Source organism: Ornithodoros turicata, chromosome 2 (assembly GCF_037126465.1).
Source record: "Ornithodoros turicata isolate Travis chromosome 2, ASM3712646v1, whole genome shotgun sequence".
Taxonomy (NCBI): Eukaryota; Metazoa; Arthropoda; class Arachnida; order Ixodida; family Argasidae; genus Ornithodoros; species Ornithodoros turicata.
Genome location: NC_088202.1, coordinates 69197220 through 69219877, shown reverse-complemented (window position 1 = coordinate 69219877; position 22658 = coordinate 69197220). Strand labels below are relative to the sequence as shown.

At 48.3% G+C, this 22658-nt stretch overlaps 1 protein-coding gene across 2 annotated transcripts in view; it reads right to left on the bottom strand.

Annotated features, from left to right (window-relative positions):
* The window catches only part of LOC135383686 (uncharacterized), a 78540-nt gene that overhangs the window by 10679 nt on the left and 45203 nt on the right, over positions 1 to 22658 (bottom strand). For both annotated transcript variants that reach the window (XM_064613055.1, XM_064613056.1), the window contains 3 exons: positions 20132 to 20425; positions 15688 to 15788; positions 15384 to 15597 (listed from right to left, as the gene is read on the bottom strand). In XM_064613055.1, coding sequence (XP_064469125.1) covers positions 15384 to 15597; positions 15688 to 15788; positions 20132 to 20425 — 609 coding nt within the window. The remainder of the gene's footprint in view (positions 1 to 15383; positions 15598 to 15687; positions 15789 to 20131; positions 20426 to 22658) is intronic.

Here is a 22658-nt window from a genome sequence, read left to right as displayed (position 1 = left end):
TTGTTGCAGATTGCAGGGTTCCTGACTGAGCTGTTTAACATGTCGATATCTACGGGAGAGACACCTGAGGACTGGCGCATGGTACGGGTGGTTCCAATTTATAAGAAAGGCGATGCACTGTTATTTGATAACTATCTTCAAGTGTCTGTTACCAGTACTTGTTCCGAACTGTAAGAACATGTTGTTGCTAGCTATGCTCAAACCCTTTTAAATCACCTTGGTTACATCTCTGTTCACCAACATGGTTTTAGAAAATACTTGTCCACTGTAACTCAATCGGTTTCTGTTGCTCATGATTCATGTAACGTACTTGATAGGACCGGTCAGACTGCTTTGTCGTTTTTTTTTCGTAACGTCTTCGACAGGGTTCTACTTGGAAAGTTATTACAGAAGTTAGTAAATATCGGACTGTCATACTGGGTTGTTCGTTGATTCAATCTTATATTTACATGATCGACGGCAGTTTGTTGAAGTTCGAAATAGTCGCTCAGAGGTCCGAGATGTTGCTTCTTACGTTACGCACGGTAGTGTTTTGGGGCCTCTTTTATATTTAATATACATAAATAACTTAGTACAGTTCCACATGATATTTCGGTTAGACTTTTTGCAGATGATTGTATTATTTATAAAGAAATTTTGACAACGGCTTTACGTGCTCGTTAGTCACGCCTTGCTGCGATAAGCAAGTTTAACTTCACTCAAAAGGTCACAGTAATATGCAGCGTTAGTGGTGCGACGATTGTGCAAGAAATTAATGTGCAAAATGCCGCGCTCGTCCCAAAAAACAGTTTCAAGCACCTTGCCCCGTTGAGAGCCGAGTCTTGGCTTTGACACGGGCTTTTGTTTTCAGCCCTGTCACGGCCTTCCACAATTTTCCTTATGCCAGGCACACACACACAGCCTTGACAGTGTTTGACCCCGAACTGTGCCGTCAATCTGTGGATAATTTCGGTCGGTTTTACACCCTCACGAGCAAGAAACTTTATAATAATACGTTGCGCAATCGACGGGTGTACCTCTTTCTCAGATATCGTATGACGGGCTACTGCAGAAATGTAATGAGACCGGCCTGCATATCACGTTTGACTACTGACCCACCTACCAAGCACGTGCACAAGCGGCAGCGTGCGCCAGTTGACAGAAGATGCTCCACAACAAAACTCTTGTTTATATTTGATCCACCCTGCGCGATATACCAAGGTGATCAGTATAAATATTTAGGGACTACCCTTACCAATAGTCTCAGTTGGTCAACTCAAATTACGGGCGTTTGTACTTCCGATGATGCTCTTAATGGTGCTTCAGTAAATACTAAGATGTTAGCTTACGTAAGGTCAAAATTGGAATATGCTGCAATTACTTGGGATCCTTGCTTAAAGAAGGATATCGCGCAACTTGAGAAAGTAGAAAGGAAGGCAGTAAGGTTGATTTTTCGGAAATATCGGAGGAGCGACTCGCTCTTTATTAATGCGGCACATTTCAACCTTGCACACCCGTAAGAAAATTGCCCGTTTTTTTTCTCAAATTGCTTTTCAGGCAACGTAAAATTGGCAGTATCAGGTTGCGTCACGCCACTTTCAACAAGGCGGACACGTCATAGGCGACATCCATGGTTACTTTCTCCCGCTTTTGCAAGGACGATTACTTTACGATCTCCCTCTGCCTACACAGAGGGAGCTAGTATTAAGACACCCTCAGAGCCGTATAGGAGTCCCAAAAAATGGCTCGACCTGTCAATCAGAGTTTCGCTCCTATAATTGGTTTGCTTTTTACCAAGGGGGTCGCCATGACACCTTACTGACACCCAAACTGGCGACGAAAAGAAACAGTGGTGAAGCGGGGATTTCGCGACAAAAGATTTTCACAGAGTACTCTGATTTTACGCTACAAAATGTACATCCTCATATATGTTTCTCGGAAATCAGTTTCAATTTACTCTCATCTATCGATATCTAACCAAAAATAATACGTTTTGTCGCAGGTGTTAGACCTAGTGAACATGGAGATAGCGGCGATCACAACGAACTGAGAACAAAAACGGCACTGTGTAGTACAATCTTATATCTAATTGCTGGATTTCATGAATATAAACATTCTTGCCTTTTATATTCCGACTTATTCATGTAGGTTTGTTTAAAAATCATACCGACGACAGATTGTGTCCCAGCAGGTGTTCTGCCGGCAGCGGTGCAACGACCGAAGCAGACGACAATTCCCGACGTGCCTTACGCTCCCTACCTGGTGTTCACGAAATTTTCATCAAGTTTTGCAGACTGCGAGAGGTACCCATTTCAATCCCATCCAATCCATTTGCCACCTAAAATTGCGCTACCCATATTGGATACGGGGACAAATAGTGAGGATAGGTTGATTGATAGCGCCCCATATTTCAAGACTCCATTGGTCGGAAAGCTGAAAAAGTGGGTGGAGCTTCAGGCGCAGGCGTGACCCATTAATGGCCACACTCCCTTTTAATATGCGGCTTTGGGCTCCCTACCCCGCTTCCTCCTGGCGCGCCACCATCTTCTGAGGCGCAGCCGCCGCCAGTATGGCACTGGCAACCTGGCGTGAAATCGATGAATTTCCTGCAGAAACTACTGATACTAATACTTACACTAATAGTATAATTTTGTCTCCTTTCGAGCTTTAGGTTTTGCATTGACAATAACGTCGCTGGTTTGTTGCATAACAATGCGAGCTTGCGGTTCAGGAGGTATTGTATCTCCGTGTGAAGAGACAGGCAACGACACGTATGAAACGTTTAAGGGCAAAACACAAATGCAAGAGAAAATGGGTAGGATACGTGTAAATACAATGCCACTCAAGTGGCGAGCTCGACTCTTCACTGTATATCGGCTGGCGCCTTGCGGAGGAGTCTCCGTGATATGACAAAACGACGGCCGGGGGTGCAAAGAAGGGTGATTTCTCACAGTATTGCCGTACACTGCGGTCACCTGGGTGCTCTTCGAATGGGACACGAAGCGTATATAGCGTACATGCTCATAAGGCGCCACCAAACGCTGCCACGTCATGTGTCGGCGGTCGCCGCCACCGCTGAAGAGTTCTGCCTGGCTCGTAGCTCAACGCCTTCCTGGCGTGACGCCACGAGCATCTACCCGCTGAGACATTCCATCGTCGCTGATGGAGACTCGGGACTCATATAGAGGATCACGACCTCCTTTACATTTCATGACACGAACGTAAACACACCAGTCCGGTGAACAATTCGGCCCCTCCATCGCCACTCCAAATTTCGCAGTAGCTACATGTGACGAAGGAACGGAGTGAGCTCAAGTAATTGACCGTGCAACAAACATGTTTATTGTGCGCGCTGCGCCTTGTCTGCTTACATGTCACACTCCCTCCTCCATGAGAAAAACGAGCCCTCACTTTTCGAAGCCTGGAACCATCAAACTCAACGACGTCCGACACCTGCGCAACGACTCGACAGCCACGGCAACTCCTGCGACACCGTTCGAGCACGTCGACCAGCATGTCGACATCAGAAACCCGCGATCGCGTGCCGGTTTCAGTACGTCGCGGCAGCCGACGCCACAGAAAGATTGCTCTAGCTTGCTCCCGCGGCCGTCATCAGGGCCGACACAGCCTCGCTCTCCTTGGGACTCACCGAGCTTTCGCTCCCGTGCCGGCCGCGCTACCCCCGGGACACGTTCTCGACCGCGCCTCCGCATCTTTGCCGCACGTCTCATCACATTCAATAACTTGACTGCCACACCATCCATCCGCCGGTTTCCTGTGGCTCAATGTCGCCTACGACTGCAGTGTCATTTACGACCCCCGTAGCTCATGTCACCTCGGCCCTCATCCATCACTTCCCGCGGTTACGACGTGCTTGTCCGCAATCTGCTGGCCACTCCGCGTCTGAGGGGGCAGTGATGTAGTGACCGGTGGGCGACGACGAGGTCACCGCAAGGTACGGACACTTGCAACCAGAAGCTTCAGTTCTAGCCAGGGAAGGATAACGGACGTATTTTCGTTACCGTTTCCATTTTCGTTGCTTCTATATTGTCGTTTCTGTCATCCGTTTCTGATACTAGCTTTTAATTTCGTTTCCCTTACGTTTCCGTTACTGTTTCCGGTAATGGAATGGCTGTTACAGAGCTGCGGGAGGACAGCCTGTCCGGCTCTGCCAGCACCCTGTTTTGTCCAAGTGCTTCTTCGGTGTCACGCGTACTGACTACACAAGTAACTTTACGTCGTTGCGATGCGCACCTCTTGCAACATTTTTAAAGAAGTGGAGGAACATGTCTTCAGTCAGTCTTCTGTCTTCAGTCACTCTGGGTCCAGCAACCCAAGATGGGCGTAACCTTCATCCAATGTCGCATTCACAGGCGGGCGCTCTCAGTTTTAAACAATACTATCATAGCCACGGTGAAATGAAGAAAGTAAAAAAAAAACAAAAATAAAAAAAATCATATGCTGTCATCATCGTGCTATGGTGGAGTAGAGTGCGTGGAATCTATGTTTGTAAGCATCATGTCTTGATGTCATGTAGTTAGGTAATGTCACGAGTAGGTAAGCGAGAGATGCACCCTCGATATCCAACATTGCGCTTTGTTTCCATGCTGTCGTATAGTATTTAGAGCACTACAGGGAGTGGAGTCATCAAAATACAAAAACAAAATGAAATGTCACTGAAATTTCATTGCACGTTAGTAATAGCCATTCCCCGAAGTCAATACCGGATGATAATTTTCGTTTCCGTTTCCGGTAATGGAGGACAGTGGTGTGCGTTTCCGTATCGTTACCATCTCCAATTTCGGTAATATACCGTTTCTGTTTCCGTTACCATTTTCGTTACCCTTTCCTGGTCTTAACACAGACGCATTTTACGGATGCGAAAAGCGTCATGTTTGTGTGACGTTTTTCGGGTCTGTCAAATGAGTCCGTGTTGGGACCACTTTTTCTCTCGGTTGTCATCCTGTGCTAACTGTGCTCAAGACGTGTGCCTGTTTTTGTCTTTTCACGGGCTCCACTCGCGTCTATATAGGCCATATACACTACCGTATTTCCTCGCGAGTGGCACGTTCGCGACGATAACTTGCTCTACGCCCCATTCTGATCGATTTTCACGAAACAAATTCAGGCTACAGAGTTTCTCCTCCGTTTCTTTATATTTTTTTTGTAGCGGGTAGGAAACGGACCAGAACGGTGTCATTTGGGATGATGGTTGGATGGAACGTTTTATATGCGGTGAAGTTGTGTTTTAAGAGCGTGCGGGACACTTTAACATGAGTTCTTTAAAGTAGCACAGAAGTCGTTTTTAACACCCTGTTTTCTTCATATAAAACTGTTAAGTAGGCCAGTAAGATGCACCATGCGAAGTAATTCGCACCACAGAGTCATAAATATCGCAGAAATTGAATTTAGAGTACGCCACAAAAAGCAACCGTGCGCAACGGCGGTGAAGAGCTGTACCAGCCTGTGATCTGCCTGGAACCTCGCGCTGACGCTATAAGGAGAACGCTCCCTGATTGGTCTAGAGACATGTTGTCTGCTACTCCTCTGTCGTCTGCTACTCGGCTGTTCGGGGCTCTGAAGAAGCCTTTTTCCTGGTTCGGTAATGATTCGGCCGCTCCCTCTATCCCCGATTCTCCGGAAGAACTGGCAAAACTGGTTCACGGCGGAAAGGGACAAGGCGCTGACCCCCACTGACCGGCGAACCACAACAAGTTCTCCTTATAACGTCATCTTTGACCTGGCACCATACCTTCTCCTCCTCGTAATACCCGGAGTGGCGAGTTAAGAGTGAAGGCGCGGACCCATGTTTATGTGAGTTTTTTTTTGGTAAACAAATTGCACACGTCAAAACCTTCACCGCCATTCGGTAAAATGACACATATACTTTCATCAGATATCTTAATCTGAAAATTTTTTAGAAGGCCCTGTGTACTCCTTTAAGCAGAGGCTCCGGAGCGCATGGGTCGCGCTCCTTTTTACTAAGCGGGACATCTCCTCCTGCGGGGTGTGGCTCTCCTACTCACAAGCTGGAGTGCTTCTCGCGCTATCCACCCTCATCTCTGGTTAGACCAATGGGTACCTGAATCTACTTAAGGCAACAGGCAGCTGGATCAGAAGACAGGTCTACCGGAAAAGAGCATTCAGTGACACCCAGAGGCGCTTGGCACACGCAACGTGCACACATCTCGTGCACACGCAACGCGCTCTTGACCTACCGCCCTGTCTAGCAGGAGCATAGCCGGCCCAAGGCGACTATCCGCCTGGAGCGTGAAGCCCCCCCCCCCCTTCGCGCACTCTGGAGGGCCACGGTCTAAATACTGCTACAACAATACCTGCTTCTTCAACCTGGCTTCCGGCGCCCCTGTCACCCCCCTTCTCTGAACGGTTATGAGCAGAGGGTCAGATCTCAATCTGCCGAATCGCAGTTCACCGAACGCAAGTAAGCGGACTATCCGTGAGGGGGAAGTGAACCGCTTTCGGCAAGAGTGAAAACTACCTAAATAGGAAAGGTGCGACAGCGGACATCTTACAAGATGAGGAAATTCCTAATGGCTCATGCTGAATCATCACTTATTGAACCATAGCCGGAGAACCATATGTGGTGTTGAAAGATGACACATGCACATGACACACCGCGACCAGCCGGCTATGCAACAACATATTGTCGTTGTATATAAATCTACAATTTGAGCAAGAATTATATGTCCACATATTTTTTCTTCCTGTATCTCATCACATCACACATGAGCAATAATATTTAGGACGAAATACCCTGAAACTGGGAAAAGTAGCAAGTGCACGAGCCAACAAGGTCTGAAACACAGCTGAGCAGTCGAATTGACGTTAAATTCCAATGGCAGATTCGGAGCGCCTCCAGAGCAAGTTTTGTTGCTCCGCCGAGAGCAAGTCTGTCCGATTGGCAGATTGGGAACAGTTCTGGAGTCTTCCAATGGGCGCGTTAAGCAGGCTCCCGAGCGCCATAACCCGGGTTTTCAGGGAACATACCCTTGGTGTCTCTACTTAATGGTGTTTGTGAGCCTATCCGGAAGCCGAGCGCCAGAGCCGCTGAGCGCGCGCCGCCTATCGAGCTTTCTTTAGTCGTCTGCTTTTAGGTAAACATAGCAGTAGACCATAGCAGTCATCTATAGTCGTATAACTATTTACCGCCAACATCCGATGATTCCGGAAACACAAAGAGCATGGGCGGTTGCAACGTGTTCCAACGGTTGCGCCATTTCGAAAGGCAGTACACCGGAACATGCGTCACGCTCCGGAACTGGCCTCGCTCTTCCCCAGCGTTCCCAGGCTCCCCGGCTCCGAAGAAGGGGTGCGCAGGGTGCACCCGGGAACGTGCACCGGAAGTCACTTCGGAGGTGTTAAGTGATCCCCTGAAAGAGGAAATGTTCCCGGAGCACGAACCTAACGCGCCCAATGGGAGCTTCGGAGCAGCATTCGAGCCAAGGTCGCTCCAGGGAGCAACCCAGACTGCTCCGCCAAAATAGGCAGATTCAACCGGAACTCTATGTGACGTGTCACTTGTCGCTTGTGCTTCCTCTTTCCTGTCTCTGCTTCGCCAACATGGCTGCTTCGCAACGCGTCTTCGCCGTGACTGGTCTTTCGCGTCGTATGTTGGCGATTTTGTTTCATGAAGGAAGCGCTAATTCAGACATTACAATGGCAACGTTAGGAGATTAGAAGGACCTTGAGGCTGCAAAACATGGCGTTATAATGGAACATGAGTACCTTCTTCTTCTTCTTCCTCCGTCTCTGGCCGTCATCCACCAAGGGAGATTGGCCAGGGCTAAACTCCAAGTTGGGCGCAAATGTTCCAGTCGCAGATTCGATCACTTGCTCTAGGCCAGATCAAGCCCCTCCTTTGGCGACTTCGGAGAGTCTGCCACTTGCTCCGACTCTGCCATTGGAATTCAACATGAAATAAGATAGATTTATCCACAGAACAATGACGTGGGGAGGTCGTCTCGGTATCGAACTTCTCTGATGTGTTTCTTGTTGTGGTCTTTCGACGTTCCCTACGGTCTGAGCGTTTTTCGTATACAATTTCTCGGGTAAACATAAACAAGCCCCCGTCACAACTTCCGTTGCCCCTAAAGACGCTCGGAACCAGCCACCATGCAGAATGATATCTTTCACTTTCCTGATTTGTTGAAAATGGGAGGCGTACGCCTCTTTGTGACAGTTTGAATTGGCATAAAAAGGCGCATACGGCCGTCTCTGCCCTCAAATCAGAACCGATAACTGTATCAATCGGCACAGTGGTTGGCGCAGAGCTTGTTTGCTGCGAAACCGGATGTCGTTTTGGCAACAAACCGGAAGAGGTGCATAAGGGTATGTATTGAATCCTTGCCACCAGCTCGCATACTTCCTCGCCATCCTTGCATCAACAATATGTATGCTGTTTTGTAATTTGTACATTTACAGTAAGAAAAAAAAAAGACATCGCCTTCAGTGTCTATTTTATTTCGAGACACTTAATTTTCGAGACACTCGTCCATTAATTTTTGTGTTGTTTGTTTAAACAAGACATTTTATTGGTACTCCTATTGGTCTACACACTTTGAAGCCGTAAGCCCTGCGTCCCAACGTCCTATCGCAACGTTGTGCCTGACTATAATGATGAATTCAACGCCTCTATAATCGCCATTAACCAATTATAGCGAAAGATATTGCTTCTCAAGGCAATGAAAGCACCCCATGGGAGGCACGTACACTCTAAAAACTGAACTTCACCGCATAGCATGCTGTACCGCAACCATAGCAACGAATGATAGTATTATCGCTTTTGATTCGAGGAGAGAGGGAGGCGTACGCCTTTTTGTGACATGATAATTGACACAAAATGGCGTACGCCTCCCTCTCTCCTTGAATCAAAAGCGATAACCCTATCATTCGTGGCAATGGTTGGCGCACAGCGTGCTACGTCGTGAAGTTCAGTTTTTAGAGCGTAGGGGGGGGGGGGATGTCTTAATCGGCTCGCCGTTGTTGGCCACACAGAAGCGGGCATAGTCACGACTATAGAAAAAATGAAAATAAAAGTTGGGGGATGAAGGGTGGAGAAGCGTAAAGGGGGCGCGAGTCTGTCGGGGACTGCAAGTGGCTAGTGGGGTCATTGGGCCGGACCTGCCTCCTGCAGAAAGAATACAACGTCCCGCAATCAATCGAATCCGCAGGAGGATCATGTGTCGTGAGCCAACTTCACAGGGAACCGTACTCAAGAGAACATCCAGTCATGACACCTGAGTCACCTCACAGTTTCGACGTGGAACGCGATGGTCTTTGCCGCTGAGCTGCGGTAGCAGGATAAATTCGGCGAATTGGGAATGGACATGTCGGTCATTGGTAGAGTTGGTACAGCACGTTTGAAGGTAAAAGGATTACGAGGATTACGACCTTCTCCCGGCCTTCTAGGGATTCGGCGGGTTGGGATTCGGCAGGTTGGGAAGACACGGAGCAGAGGGATCATAGTTGTCTGAGACATAAAGCCCCGAATTATTATTATTATTATTATTGAGCTGAGGCTCCGGTGCGAGACGGACTGAGTGGGTGGAGCGCGCTCTGCAGAGCCGCTACTCCGGACACGGAAAACGGCGTTTATTTTTGTAGTCTATGAAAAGGTGGTACCTCAAGGATTCTGTACGCGAAATTTCAACCCTGTTTTTGCGAACGTTGTGCATTTGTATCAATATTTGAAGATCTGCCGACCTCCACTCCGTTCGATGACGCGAGGAGCAGGTGACGTCGTGAATTGCAGTGATGTCATGTTCTGGAGAGGGCGCTCGGCTCATTGCCACGACACCGGCGTCCCGGGAGGGTCACGTGGTGGAGAAGTGTGGTGACGCTGATTGCAAGAGGGGAAAATGAAAAAGATGCCTTTCCCCTCCTGGTGTTTTCTCGAAGGAAGGAGGATATGCCACGTGATAGGGCCGAGTCACGTGGGGCTTCGCTAATGGAGTGCATAAAGTGAGCCCCCTTGGAAAACACGACGGTCAACAACGTTGCCAGATGAGGCCCGGGTGCTCCATCGGAGCATAACATGACGTCACAGTTCTCGAAAATAAAAATTCATTTTCTCTAACTTTCGCGTCACGTAGAGCAAGAATACTATACAGGAATGCAAAGTGGAACAACAAAATTTCAGTAACATAAATCTGGTAGGATTTTGAAGACACGAAATTTAGGTGCGTAGTGGCACTTCAACGCGCACTATTTCTTCTCCTTTTCTGGACAACATGGACATGCTTCCTCGAAGTGTGCTGCACTATGATGTGTAATCTATGGGGTTCCCGGTTTTCGAATTTATCCGACAAAACCCGAAGACATTGGCGACTCTGCGACTCTGTGGCGACTTTAATGCCCATTACACCATCTGGGGCAGCACACGTACGGACGCTCGGAGCGCGCGCCTTGCGGCTCTATTCGAGGTACGGGACCTCCTTGTTCTGAACGATGGCTCCCCTACGTTCCTTAAGTCCACATACCTTTCTTCGTGCCTGGACCTCACCGTCGTCTCCTCCCCCATTGCGCGGCTCTTCGGGTGGGGCGTCGACGTCGACACGCTCGGAAGCGACCACCTGCCCGTCCTGGTTAGCGTGCTGGGCCCCCGCCGGGCCTGCCCCTCTCGCTGTGTGAAGAGGACAGACTGGCAGTGCTACAGGTTTACACTCAGGTACCACGTGACTGACCATGCTCCGGACAACATGGAGGACTTCTCCCGAGAAGTTGTGTCTGCCGTGAACGCCGCAACGACAGTCCTCACCTTACCCTCTAAGTTCACGGCCGTCGACGCGGAATATGAACGACTCCGTGCCGTACGGCGCCGCGCTGAGCGTCGTGCCCGCCGAACCCGTCTTCCAACCCACATCCGTGAAGCCCGAAACATACAAACGGCAATACAAAGGCGTTTACGCACACTAGCGCGGAATCATTGGAGAAACTTTGCATCATCTTTGTCCCCCCGCACCCCGCTCTCCCGGATATGGACTGTCCTGCACGGCCTCGCAACACCAGTCACCCTGCGACACCCGTTTCGGTCGCTTGCAGTATCCTCTGGACAGTCCGAAGTCCAGGTCGCCGAGGAGCTCTGTTCGCGCTTGACGCCAGTGCCGGCCAACGCCCTTACGTCACCTTGTGATATTCCTATAGCCTTAGAGCCGTCGATGGAGCCATGCTTAGACGCTCCCTTCTCCCTCTTTGAGCTCGAGGCCGCCATAGCAAAATCACCCATGCACACCTCTCCAGGGGCAGACCAGATCACGTATAAGGCACTCCGCAATCTCCCTCGCAGCGGGCGCGAAGCCCTCCCCAAACTCTTTAACGAATCATGGCGTTCAGGATGCGTCCCGCAGCAGTGGAAAACGGCGATGGTGGTTCCCATCCTCAAACCAGGGAAATCCCCTCATAACATCGACTCCTTCAGGCCAATAGCCCTGACAAGTTGCGTCGGAAAGGTTATGGAGCGCATGGTATCCTCCCGCCTCAACTGGTACCTCGAGTCCACGATGTTCTTCCCTGAAGCCATGGCAGGTTTTCGGCAAGGCAGGTCGTCAATTGACAATGTCATCGACATTGTCTCCAGCACACAGCAAGCACGCTCTGAAGGGAAGCTGACTGTGGCGGTCTTCCTGGGCGTGATGAAGGCCTACGACAGCGTCCTCCACAGCACCATCGTCGCAACACTTCAAGAAGCGGGAGTGGGCAACCGCCCGCTCTCGTGGATACAAGATTTCCTCTGCAACCGGTCCCTGTTTATTCGTACTGCCGACGGCGACACCGCTACCTTTGCTGTGCAGCGCGGCGTTCCGGAGGGCTGTGTGCTCAGTCCCCTCTTCTTTAATGTCATCATGGCCTCCCTCCCTTCGCAAATAAGTACTGATGTCAACATTACGATCTACACAGACGACATTTGCATTTGGACGTCATCCACCCGCCGGGACACTATCCAACGCCGCCTACAAGGTGCTCTCAACACCGTCGAGTCCTACCTCTCCGACCGTGGTCTCTGCGTGTCCCCATGCAAAACGTCGGCCATGGCCTTCTCTCGCCGTTCCTTCCAGAATTACCCCCTTCGAGTTGCGGGAGCGCAGCTCAGCTTTGTCCGACAGTGCACATACCTAGGCATAACCATTGACGCAGGGCTATCGTGGTCGCAACATGTCAGGGCCCTGTCTTCCAAAGCCAACATCATCGCAAATGTGTTGCGCCGTATCTCCAGCGCCTCCTGGGGCCCGTCGTACTCCGACCTCCGCCATGTGCACAACTCGCTCACGCTGGGCGCTCTCCGCTACAGCCTCCCGGTCCTGCACGGTGTTGGCCGTACAGGAGAGCGGGAACTCTTAAACATCCAGGCCCGTAGCCTCCGTATCTGTCTCGGCGTCCCAAGGACGTCCGAAACCCTCTCGGTCCTTGCAGAGGCGGGAGAACCCCCGGCCCCCATCCTCCGCGACAAGGAGACCCTCCGAACCTACGCGCGCTTCATCACACGGCGCCCCCTGCATCATCTGCGAACGATACTGCAGAAGTACCCGGACTCCGCCTTCGGCGACGCCGTTCGCAGACTCAACGGGCGCCTTCCGCCTGCTCCGGCGGGGTCATTCGCACCCCCTATGTGGACCTTCGACCGACCCACAACGATAACACGCATACCCGGCCTCCCTCGCAAGCATGGCACCCGTTTTCAACAAATCAGGGCAGGTAACGATATCATTCGAGATAATGGTGGGTTAGGAGCGTGCTATGCGATGAAGTTCATTTTTGAGAGTGTACGTAACAGTAAGCATCTTTGCGAGGGAGCTTGTCATTCCTTTTGAATAAAAAAAAAATATTCCAGAGATTGAAAAAGAGACGAGACGAAGCTCTTCTTGGAAAATAATAAAGTCTAAAAACACTTCTACACACTTAGTGATGAACTTCACCACATAGCACGCTTCTAGCAAACCATCATCCCGAATGATAACGTTCTCGCCCCTGATTTGTTGAAAACGGGAGGCGGAGCCTATTCTGTGCCATGCATAATGGCCACAAAATAGGCTCCGCCTCCCGTTTTCAACAAATCAGGGGCGAGAACGTTGTCATTCGGGATGATGGTTGGCTAAGAGCGTGCTATGTGGTGAAGTTCATTTTGAAGAGTGTAGGGTACAAGTTGCTTAGACACGCCGTCTTCCACGAGGGACGATAAATACGTGGAGCCGTGTGATGAGCTTTCATAGTACGTTAAAGAACACTCAGGTGGGCGAAAGCAATCCACAGACCGACCGCTCTGGCGTCGCTCATGATCTCAGTTGTCTCGCGACGTAAACCCCAAGTATTATTATTATTACATACCACGTCCTTCTAAACTTCGGAGTATAGAAGGACCGTGGTGTAACGTATTATAATACTCAAATATGTGCATTACCTGCATTTCTGCATTACTCATAAGACAGTGATACTTCTTTGCCTTCACACTGGCTATTGCCCCTGTATGACTGTGTAGAAGGACCGTGGTACACCATCGGGAGATGAGTGGTTAGCACACAGTCAGACTGTTATGAATGTTATAATAATATTTTTTACACACTAAGGGTTTCGGGTGAGGCCAGGACAAAAAAGGCCAAAGGCTTGACAAGACCCTGGATCTCCTACAGCTCAAGTAACGATACAAGTAATTTGCAGTCATGCGTTTTACATGTTGAATCCGTGGCTGAAGACGGCAATGAGTCATCACCTGCCTCCGCTCACGTGACGAGGATCTCGTTCATATAAGTCTTATCTCATTCGCGGTAATAAACACATCGTCAACCTGCCTCGCTGTCTCGTCTTCCACATTACATAATGCGCATAAATAATGCGCAAGACAAATAAGCATACACATACGTCAGATATCAGAGCCTACATCACAAAAATTTGGGGTTCGATGCCCCTCGGAGGACGACAGCTGTTTGCTGGCACTGTACGGATTCCTGAAGTAGAACGGCTTCCACATAGGGGCATTAAACACGGATTTCGATTTCAGCGCACGTTGAAGAACTGCCAGGTGGCCAAACTTAAAGGGGTTGCGACAATTCATCTCAAATTAATCCGGAAAAATGTAAAATACAAATATATGCATCCATGTGAACCTGAATTCCAGGTTTTACAGCAAAGGGGATATTTGACGCGTAGGAAACCTGCACGGCGAATGCCGAAACTTTTGGCGCTCTAACGTCGCGGCAGGCTTCCCTGTCAGTGAGAAAGAGGTGTCACGTGGTCTCGTCACGTACGACATGTAGGACAATGACGATTTGTTTACCCAGTACACTCTTAAAGGAGGTAAGAAGTCCTATCTACATGTATTTAGTTACGGGTCTAATAGATGTAATATTGTTCTTCTACGCTTCGTAATTCTATTTACCCCCCAATCTATTGTTCAATTCTTCTCCTTCATAACTTGTGCAGTGTTAATAGAAAAACGCACTCTCTTTCGTATTCGGGTGAGTACACGCCCACCGCCGTCCAGATACCTCTATCCATCTTTACGTCATCTGAATAATTGTAGCATCCAATTAGACGCCAACGCGGAGGTACACATATCGTTCTGTGTTCCCTCTTGAAGAATAGGTGGTGGTGGTGGTGGTGGTGGTGAAAGGGCTTGCCGTTGTCGGCCTCTTGAAGAATAACTTCACTACATGGCACGCTCCTAGCCAACCATCATCACGAATGACTACGTTTTCGTCTCTGATCTGTTGAAAACGGGAGGCGTAGCCCATTTTGTAGCCGCGCATAATAGATACATAATAGGCTTCGCCTCTCGTTATCAACAAATCATGGGCGAGAACGTTGTCATTCGGGAAGATGGTTGGCTAGGAGCGTGCTATGTGCTGAAGATACGCACCTATCAAATTCACCTATACAGCAGATGTCACAGACAACACGTTGAAATCGACGTTTGGAGCCGACACAGTCAGCGGGCTTGCTTGGTACTGTTTATAGCTCCTTTAAAAATGAGTTTCACCGCATAGCACGCTCCTCGCCAACCACCATATCGAATGATATCGTTATCTGCCCGGATTTGTTGAAAACGGGAGGTGTCCGCCTTCTTTTTGACACTTATGCTGTTCATAATTGTCACAAAAAAGGCGTACGCATGCCGTTTTCAACAAATCAGGGCATATAATGATATCATTCGAGATACTGGTTGGCTAGGAGCGTGCTATGCGGTGAAGTTCATTTTAAAGAGTGTATTCCAGTGTGCAATAAAACGTGTGCATGGGTGGCGTAGCGAATCGTATCTATCAAAGTGCCACAATCCCTTGCATGTCCACGACAGCCCTCTGTGGCCTCATGAAACAACAGCAGGCTGACCCCACGCTTTTCTTAACGAAATCTCCTACCGCCTTCCAGGCGATAGGTATCACAAACCCACTCACCCTTAATCGGCGTTGACACATCAATGCTGGTGTTGGAACCGCACCCATTGTCGTTGCAGCCCCTTAGCAGCAACCGATAGGTCGTGAAGTACTCGATATCCCAAAGCACGAGCGAACCCCTTGTTGTGTTCGACTCTACTACGTTTTCTAACACCTGGGCGTTGCAATGTGCTGTTGTTGTGCAGTTCAGCCAGTTGTCGTTTTCCAGAGAAACCTGTTAACGTCATCCGAATGACGCGTTAAGTTTGGGAGATAGATAAAATAGTGCTCGAAAATAGCGCTCTATAGTGCTTGATGAACCCACCTGAATATAAGCCACCGTGCTATTGTAGAAACTCCAGGCGACATGGAGTAGACAAGGAGGCGTCACTACGTGATAACTTTCCAAAGCAGGGAGGCTAGGAACTGAAAGTATTTTTAGTGATGAAGATTGGTTGTTCAAAGAGAGGAATTTTTCGAGGAGATAATATTTTTTCATGCTTTATAATACTATCCTGTTCCAAGTATAGGCAGTGTTTTGCCGACCCTTTGCTGCACTCTGATTGCATTGCTATCCGGACGTAATGAATATGCTTCTCCTTTTGCCTGTTCCCTTCTGCGACAATCCAACCCAAGTACATAATTCCTACCAATCCGTTACACGTAATTCATTCATTACACGTAAAAGAAAATTGCAATGAACCGTACCAAAAGGAAGCGTCGGTTCCAGATAATTGAAAATGTTTTTCCCATCATCGAGTTTTAAACAAGTCGTTCCACAGGCTCAAGAATACTGGGTTAAACGATTCGCACCCATTAAAAGCGCTAAAATAACGACAGACGATGACAACAACACACAGGTAGCGCTTGCAGTTGTCCTTCGTTACTTGAGTAATGAAAGAAGGAAGTCACTGAAAAGGTTAGCCAGCTGTAGGACTGGAACCCACACCTTCTGGATTACCGGTCCAGGGCTCTACCAATTGAGCACGCCTTCTCAGCAACTTCCAGGGTGCGTCATCTGAAGGGACATACCAGTCACTCTCTCTCATTCATCCTCCTTTCACTCTTACATTTTTGCACACTCATGCACACATTCATACGACAGGGATCGAAGCAAGCGGCAATTGTTGAACAAGAGAGAACTGATGTTCTGAGGCTGGAACAACATAGAAGGGACAATCACATACAAGGCCTCAAGTTGCCTAAGAAATTAACGATGAAAGAAGGAAGTCACTGAAAAGGTTAGCCAGCTGTAGGACTCGAACCCACATCTTCTGGATTACCGGTCCAGGGCTCTATCAACTGAGCTAAGCTAATTGAGCTTCCCTGTCGTATGAATGTGCGTATGAGTGTGTAAAAATGTAAAAGTGAAAGGAGGATGAGTGAGAGAGAGTGACTGGCTTTTCCCTTCAGATGACGCACCCTGGAAGTCGCTGAGAAGGCGTGTTAGCTTAGCTCAGTTGGTAGAGCCCTGGACCGGTACTCCAGAAGATGTGGGTTCGAGTCCTACAGCTGGCTAACCTTTCCAGTGACTTCCTTCTTTCATCGTCAATTTCTTAAGCAACTTGAGGCGTTGTATGTGGTTGTCCCTTCTATGTTGTTCCAGCCTCAGAACACAGAACATCAGCTCTCTCTCTTGCTTGAGCAATTTTTATAATATAGGATGCAGTACCAACAGGCCAAGTCTGACATTATAGGGTATTAGCGGTTCATGCACCAAGAAGTTGCACTCAGCAAGGTACAGATTTGTGTTTCTTCTTTCTCGCTTCTGCCCTCTTTATGCGCCCGCCTACCCCTACAGGCATAGAAACGAGGACTAAATCAGCCATGTTCCAGATCCCACCACGTGTATCACGGTTCTCTTTTCTTTTAGGCCGTTTTGTGTTTGAGAAAATTTTAATGTGATGTGATATTAACATACGCACAAGGACGTCAGCAAGAGCACAACCGGAGCATGCGGATAAGTCTATGTAGATTTCAGGACGTGCAACCTCTGTTTTTTTTTTTTTTTCATCAGCGAGATATATCTCAAACAGCCTTAATACTGCATCGTGGGTCATATATGGCGCGCACCGTTTAAAGGGACTTTTTCCTGCCAAAATGAGGCGTCTCTTTAAATCGCCGTACTCTGCCATATCAAGGACACATTGCTCTTTCCATTGGCAGACACACGCTGCCATCTATCGCGATAGGTGGGAACAGGAGGGAAGGCCCGCACTTTTCGTGTTTACCTGAACCTTTTGAATCTTTGGGCGGGACAAACCCGGACCACAGCTGGAAAACGTTTTTATTCTGGCACTGCCAAGGGAAGCCTCTGCATAATCAGCTACGTCTTCGATTCAGGCAGATATCAATAGAGGTAACCCACTTTTTCTGCTTGTGCCCGATGTGGCACAACATGCAGTCAGGTGAATGAATCATGCCAAATGAGGAGGCACTTTTGTTTTGCTAGTAGGGCAAAATGTCCTTCCAAAAATGGCTTGTGGACAGCTTATCCTTTTTTCTTTATTGCGAATATATCGCTTTTTGTGAACTTTTCCAGTGATGGATACTCGAGTCTTCTATGGAGGGAGTAGACCGCGCTCAAGAGATATACCTGGCGAAGGTGCTGACAGCGAAGACAGTGAACTGTCGGATGACAATGATGAAAGCTACCATCCAGAATCAAATCAACAACCTAACAACTGCATAAGCTCATCTTCAGGCACAGAGAGTGATGAAGACGACCTGAGCACACGTTTGTCACGCCCCAAAGGAAAAAAAAAAAGACTGCGCCACCGAAGTGGTCGACCAGGAGACTGCAACGGGACAACGATGCCATCAAATTCTCTGGAGATGTCACCCTTCCTTCTGAGATACAGGATCTGGACAGTCCACTGCATTTTTTTTCAGACTTGTTATGACTAAGGAGATTCTAGAGCACACCACTGCACAAACAAACCTGTACTACGTGCGGTCTCGCCCAAATAAGCCTGCCGCAATTTCCGCGGAAGAAATTGAGCAGTTTTTTGGCACTGGGCTGTTTATGTCAATTGTGCAGTTACCGGCTACCAGATTGTATTGGAACACGTACGTGGGACAGGCTGCAGTGTCAGACTTGCTTTCTTGCAACCGATGGGAAGAGATCAAACGGTTTTTACATTTCAATAGTAATGCAGCGTTTGTCCCTAGTGGTGAACCTGGTCATGACAGGCTTCACAAGATACGTCTGCTTTTGACCATGCTGAACGACAGGCTACGTCTCATTCCCAAAGAAGAGCCCCTAGCGATTGATGAGCAGATAATTCCAACGAAATCTCGATCTTCCCTCAAACAGTACAATCCTAAGAAACCTCACAAGTGGGGATACAAAGCATTTGTACAGAGCGGCGTGTCAGGCTTCAGCTACGAAATAGAGATTTTTGCTGGGGCGTAGAGCAACACAGTTCCTCAAGGATGCCCTGACCTCGGATCCAGCAGCAACGTTGTCACGCGTTTGTGCGCGACTGTACTATACGTCATAAAATCTACAAAGTGTTTTTTGATAACTGGTTCAACAGCTTGCCACTTCAGGTCTATCTCGCGCAGAATGGCCTGCTTGCTTTGGGAACAGTGAGGCAGAATCGGATTCCAGGATGCACAGTACCGAAAGAAGGGGCGAGGAGCTATGGTTGAGAAAACTGCGAAGGTGGACAATGTTGATGTGTCGGTCGTAGTATGGTTCGACAACAAAGTTGTCACTACAATGTCCACTATGTCGAAACGGAGCCAGTCGGAGAGGCTGAAAGATTCGAAAGAAAGGAAAAGAAACGAGTGAAGATAACATGTCCGCAATCCGCCAATCTACAGCATGTACATGGGTGGGGTTGACCTACTGGACGCCATGCTTGGGCTCTACAGGATTAGGATCCGATCAAAGAAATGGTACCACAAAATTGCCTTCCATATTTTGGACCTAGCAGCTGTCAATGCGTGGTTGCTGTGGGGGCGTGCCAACCGTCAAAACATGCCGCTTCTTGATTTCAAGCTGGAGGTAGCTGAAGCACTTTGCCGAGCTGGTAAAAACGTGCAGCGAAAAAGAGGAAGACCCAGCAACGATGTTGATGGACAGCTACAGGAAAAGAAGAAGAGGGGACCTGCAGCTCTTCTGCCGCAAAAAGACGTGCGGCTAGATGGGATAGGGCATTTTCCTATTGTTATGGACACGCGCCAGCGATGTAAATATCCTGGCTGCACATCCAAGACGTTTGTGTGCTGCAACAAATGCAAGGTTGGCCTGTACTTGAGGAAAGAATCCAACTGTTTCACGACCTTTCACATGTCATAAAGCTTCTAGGTCTGAGTTTATATGGTGAGGGCAACCTTGAATACTCCAGCAGCTAAATGTTGATTAAAAACCATTTTTAATTTTTACCCTACTGCATGACGTGCCATATGTGGGCTGCACCACATTTTCTTTGATTACACAGAAGCTATTATTCTGAGTGCCATCAAATTTTGGAATTGGCCAATGGGGCACCAAAGGACTTTCACAGAATTTTCGTGTTGAAATAGAAAAAAATCATGCGGTAAAGGGTTAATTAAATGAGGCGTGTCGGTGTTCTGTATCAGGCCTCCCAGACGCATGGCTCGAGAAGTCCCATTTTCATGAAAAACATGTGTGGGTGCTGCTATTGGCGTATATCCGCACCAGTTATAGGAACACTCCTGGAGTGAAATCGCGATCTGATCTGGGCAACCGATTTTTTTAAAGATTCTCTTCGACTGCTATCAGAAACAAGTCCACTTACCGTCCGTCCAGGTGGATACCTTCGCTTCGCTCGTTAAACCGAGTTGAACATCTCCAGAACGTGTCCTTGTTCTTGGTTGCACTTTAATGATATAAGTTGTGGCTGGAGCGAGGCCCGTGACTCTTACTGATTCGTCCAGCAACAGCAATACGCGACATGACGTAACAGGTTCCTCGCAGTAGCTGACCCAAAATCCATCCATGGACAACGAACTGTGCTTTACCACAGTCCAGTTGACGTACAGTGACGTGGGACTTGTGGCTGCTATATACGATATAGCGACGACTGGATATCCTAGAATAGAATAGTGTTCAATCACTGGGTCAGCTAATAGCATTCAGTCTACCTCGTCACAATGACCGGTCTTATCTAACTTCACTGGAACATACAACCAGTGTATACTGCCGGCCTAAATAAACGTGGCTGTGCACAGAAAAAGGCAAGAGATGCATAGGAATCATACAAAGAGAAGGGGAAACGCGAATATACTTGAGAACATCCTTTACAGGGTCTGGGCATGAAAGGATGTGGGCATGACATTTCTGGTGATCTGGAATTATATACCGATATAGGTCGAAGGGTGCACTCCTGTTAGACGTTTGTCGATAGCAATCAGACACAGAGGTCTGTTGTCGTCTTAACAAAAGTATATATTTTGTTTAGCTGGTGATGTAATCAAAACAGCACGAGTTTGATGCCAGGTACACTCTTAAAAATGAACTTCACCACATAGCACGCTCCTAGCCAACCATCACCCCGAATGACAACGTTCTCGCCCTCGATTTGTTGGAAACGAGGGGAGGAGCCTATTTTGTGCCGTGCATAATGAGCACAAAATAGGCTCCTCCTCCCATTTTCAACAAATCAGGGGCGAGAACGTTGTCATTCGAGATGATGGTTGGCTAGGAGCGTGCTATGTGGTGAAGTTCATTTTTAAGAGTGTACCCGAACCAGTAATATAGACATTCAAATCGGCAGACTCGACAACTGCGTACATGGGATGAAAAAAATGGGGACTGAGTGTGGGAAAAACGAAGACAAAACCTGAAACACGGGACAGAAAAAAAAAAAAAAAGACAACGCGACACGAGAACGTGTCGTGTTGTCTTTTTTCTGTTCTGTGTCTCAGGTTTTATCGTCGTTTTTTACAATGTACCAGCTCGCCTGCACCCTTGCACTCCTACCACTGACTGTGGGGACTGAATGCTGCGAATAGACATTCCCTGAAATACTCCTGTGAAAGATGCCAAAAATACTCCTGTGGAAGATGCCCGAAACGCCTTAACTTGGTGCCACGTGAACGTGAGGGTTTAACGTCATGTGCTTTCGTGCTATTCTGGCCATAGGGAATATCATCCTACGGCTTATCCACAAGGCGCTCCGTAGCAGACGACACGATACACACACACACACACACTCATGCCTACCTACCTACCTACCTGCCTACCTACACCTATATATTTACTTACCTACATACCTTCCTACCTTGTTTCCTCACACACACACACATACATAGAACACAAGTAGGGAGCCTACATACATGACTCCGTCTTACACTCTGGAAAATGAACTTCACCGCACAGCACGCTCCTGGCCAACTATAATCTCGAATGATATGGTTATCTGCCCTGATTTGTTGAAAACGGGAGGCGTATGCCTTTTTTGTGACAATTATGAACAGTGTAAGCGTCACAGAAAAGGCGTACGCCTCCCGTTTTCAAGAAACCAGGGGGCTTAACCGCTTCATCGTCGTTACGGTCGTTATGAGCTAACGAGCGGCGGGAAATTAAAAAACATGGGCACGTGACACATTGCGCGTGACGTATCCCACGCCCTTCACGTATCGCGCGAAGAGCGCCGTGCACGTGTTTTATCACGTGCCCTTCTCGACGAGTGCCCAGCCTTTCGTTAGCTCCTAACGCGTGCAAGTGATTAAGCCCCCTGGGCAGATAACGATATCATTCGAGATGATGGTTGGGTAGGAGCGTGCTATTCTGTGAAGTTCATTTTTAAGAGTGTACACTCTTAAAAATGAACTTCACCGCATAGCACGCTCCTGGCCAACCATCATCTCGAATGATATTGTTACCTGCTCTGATTTGTTGAAAACGGGAGGCGTACGCCTTTTTTGTGACAATTATGAACAGCATAAGTGTCACAAAAAAGGCGTACGCCTCCCGTTTTCAACAAACCAGGGCAGATAACGATATCATTCGACATGATGGTTGGTTAGGAGCGGGCTATGCGGTGAAGTTCATTTTTAAGAGTGTAGGGTGGTGTCACCCTTCGACACACCGCTTGCGTCGCCCACCAGATGTGAGTGTTGCCAGCGGGCACGCCGCGCCATCTTGGTCCCCATTCCCTGGCCGGCGTGACATAGCGAGCATATCTGAATTTGGAAATTCTTAGAAATGAACATCACCGTATAGCACACTCCTAGCCAACCATCAACTAAAATTATATCGTTATCTGCTTTCGATTTGTTGAAAATGAGAGGCGTCGCCTTTTTTTGTGACAACTATGCTGT